Below are 2,030 nucleotides of genomic sequence, written 5' to 3' on the forward strand. Positions count from 1 at the left end.
TTATCTGTTAGTGTTGAGTTATTCTTTGTGAGAATACTTGTGTATCTGTTTTATTTACATTCTTTTATCTATCACAGCTCGAGTTTTTTTTTTCGTGAAACAAAATTGGCTAATATTCAAAAAAACATTTTATTAAAGTAAAACCATCACATCAAATATGAAAACCTCTGAGTAAACATTAATATGAACAAATTAACAAAAAAATAGTTTAAAAATAACTGTAAGTGGTGCTCAACTTCATCAGCTCTAAAAATGACACTTTAAAGCTTTAAGTGTGCAAAAACAGAAAATAAACTTTACTGAGTAGTTGTACAACACCTGGCAAAGAGTATGTAATCACCAGTCTTGGATGAGCACTCATCAAACTACAGTTTTAATTTAATAAATTCAGAAAAAAATCCATGAAGGATGGCCTTTGTATCAGAAAGAGAACACAAATGTTGATGAGGCAGATATGGTAATGAATTTATGTTTTAAATTAGCTAATAATTTTCTTTTATTATGACTTCATTGATAATTTGTCACCTTTCCATAGAAAATGGGTTTAACCAGCCAAGTAGAAAAATGTCATTTTACAGTGTAGTTTTCTGTTTTACTTCATTAGGTAAAAACACTTTATTAAAAAAGCTGAGTGAATGAGATTCCCCTCTGATTATTTAAGGCAGTGGCATTCACAGTAAATGCCACCAACACCATCTTTGTTTTCAGGATTGTTTCTAGRTGGGAGGTGAATGCCATCGGACACCCGGTGGTTCTGCCCCTGACGGTGTGTGAGGAGCTGCTACAGGTGATGGATGACAGCAATGCCTCTCTTCCTGCCTCAATGCGCTGCATGAGGTCCTACAAGGTGAGATGGTTTACTATGTTTTCTGAGGCAGCAGGTAATAAAACTTCGTATAGTTGCTGATTCTGTTTCCTTTATTTTTGCTGATACTGTGTGCAACATGCAAAAAGAGGCCTTAACTTTTACAGTAATCTGTATCAGCAGCACAGCAAGCTCTGTTTTAGCTGAAGCCAATCATTTATTCTCTCAGTTCTGACTCGCTGCATCATGTTTTTTTTCTACCTCAGAAGTTCTTGACAGTGTTTTGCCATAATTATTTTGAAYATTCAGAGTTTTCAGTTTAAAGGCTTGCTGTAGGGATCATGTGGTGCAAGTGTAAGATTTTACTTTTTTCTTCTCCTTTCCTACACCTACAATTGTGCAAAATATGTCTAGTTCCCCTGGAATGCAAAAAAAAGAGTCCTTTGACTGGATAATAGGAGGTGTTCYCTTTGCTGACAATTCATTTCTCCCGGCTGTTTTAAACAAAGTAACGGGGTAATTAGCACGAGTCTTCTTAACTTCCTCCTCAGAAAGTTTGGGAAGTTACTCCTACACTTTAAACACGTCTCCCAACTGCTGAAACACACAAGAGCTACACTTCAACTTTGCTTTTTAATTTAGCTGGAAAATATTTCACTGTGCAAAAGATGTAGACCATCCCTAATTTTACTGTTTCTATGTTCTGTCTGTCAAATGGTTATCCTCATAGATTTAACTTAAAAATGGGAATGAATTGTTTATTTGTGACTGGCTGTTGGTATCAAAGTGCCTAAAATTTACATTTAAACTTGATTCTTTGAAGAAGAAAAACATAGTCTAATAATTTCCAAAGAAACACATCGATATTTTGTTTGCAGTTTGTTTCACACTGCAACCTTTTTTTGAACAAAGGAACTAATAAAAGTGAACTGAAATAAATTACAGGTTGTATTAAAATAAACTACATCCTCTTTTAAAAATATAACAAACCACCATTATAGTGTGACGGCCCTGCTGCTTAGTTAATTGCAGCCAGCTGCCGCCTATTTCCTGATTGTGCTTCCTCACAGGTCTTCCTTAGGGGGCGTGGCCTGTGCTCCTTTTAAGCGCACACCTGGAGAGCTGAATGTGGTGCAGCACACAGAGCAGAGCTGAGCAGAGCTGAGCAGAGCTGAGCAGAGCTGAGCAGAGCTGAGCAGAGCTGAGCAGAGCTGAGCAGAGCTGA

General features: G+C 36.8%; 1 protein-coding gene across 1 annotated transcript in view; it reads left to right on the forward strand.

Moving 5' to 3' along the window:
- Positions 1 to 708: 708 nt before the first annotated feature.
- ube3d (ubiquitin protein ligase E3D) overlaps positions 709 to 2,030 on the forward strand; it is a gene marked incomplete at its 5' end in the record, with an annotated part of 11,113 nt that continues 9,791 nt past the window's right edge. Inside the window, 1 exon segment of the mRNA XM_014009707.1 lies at positions 709 to 847. Within this exon segment, the coding sequence (XP_013865161.1) occupies positions 709 to 847 (139 nt within the window).

This window comes from Austrofundulus limnaeus, unplaced genomic scaffold (genome assembly GCF_001266775.1).
Source record: "Austrofundulus limnaeus strain Quisiro unplaced genomic scaffold, Austrofundulus_limnaeus-1.0 Scaffold60, whole genome shotgun sequence".
NCBI classification, from domain to species: domain Eukaryota; kingdom Metazoa; phylum Chordata; class Actinopteri; order Cyprinodontiformes; family Rivulidae; genus Austrofundulus; species Austrofundulus limnaeus.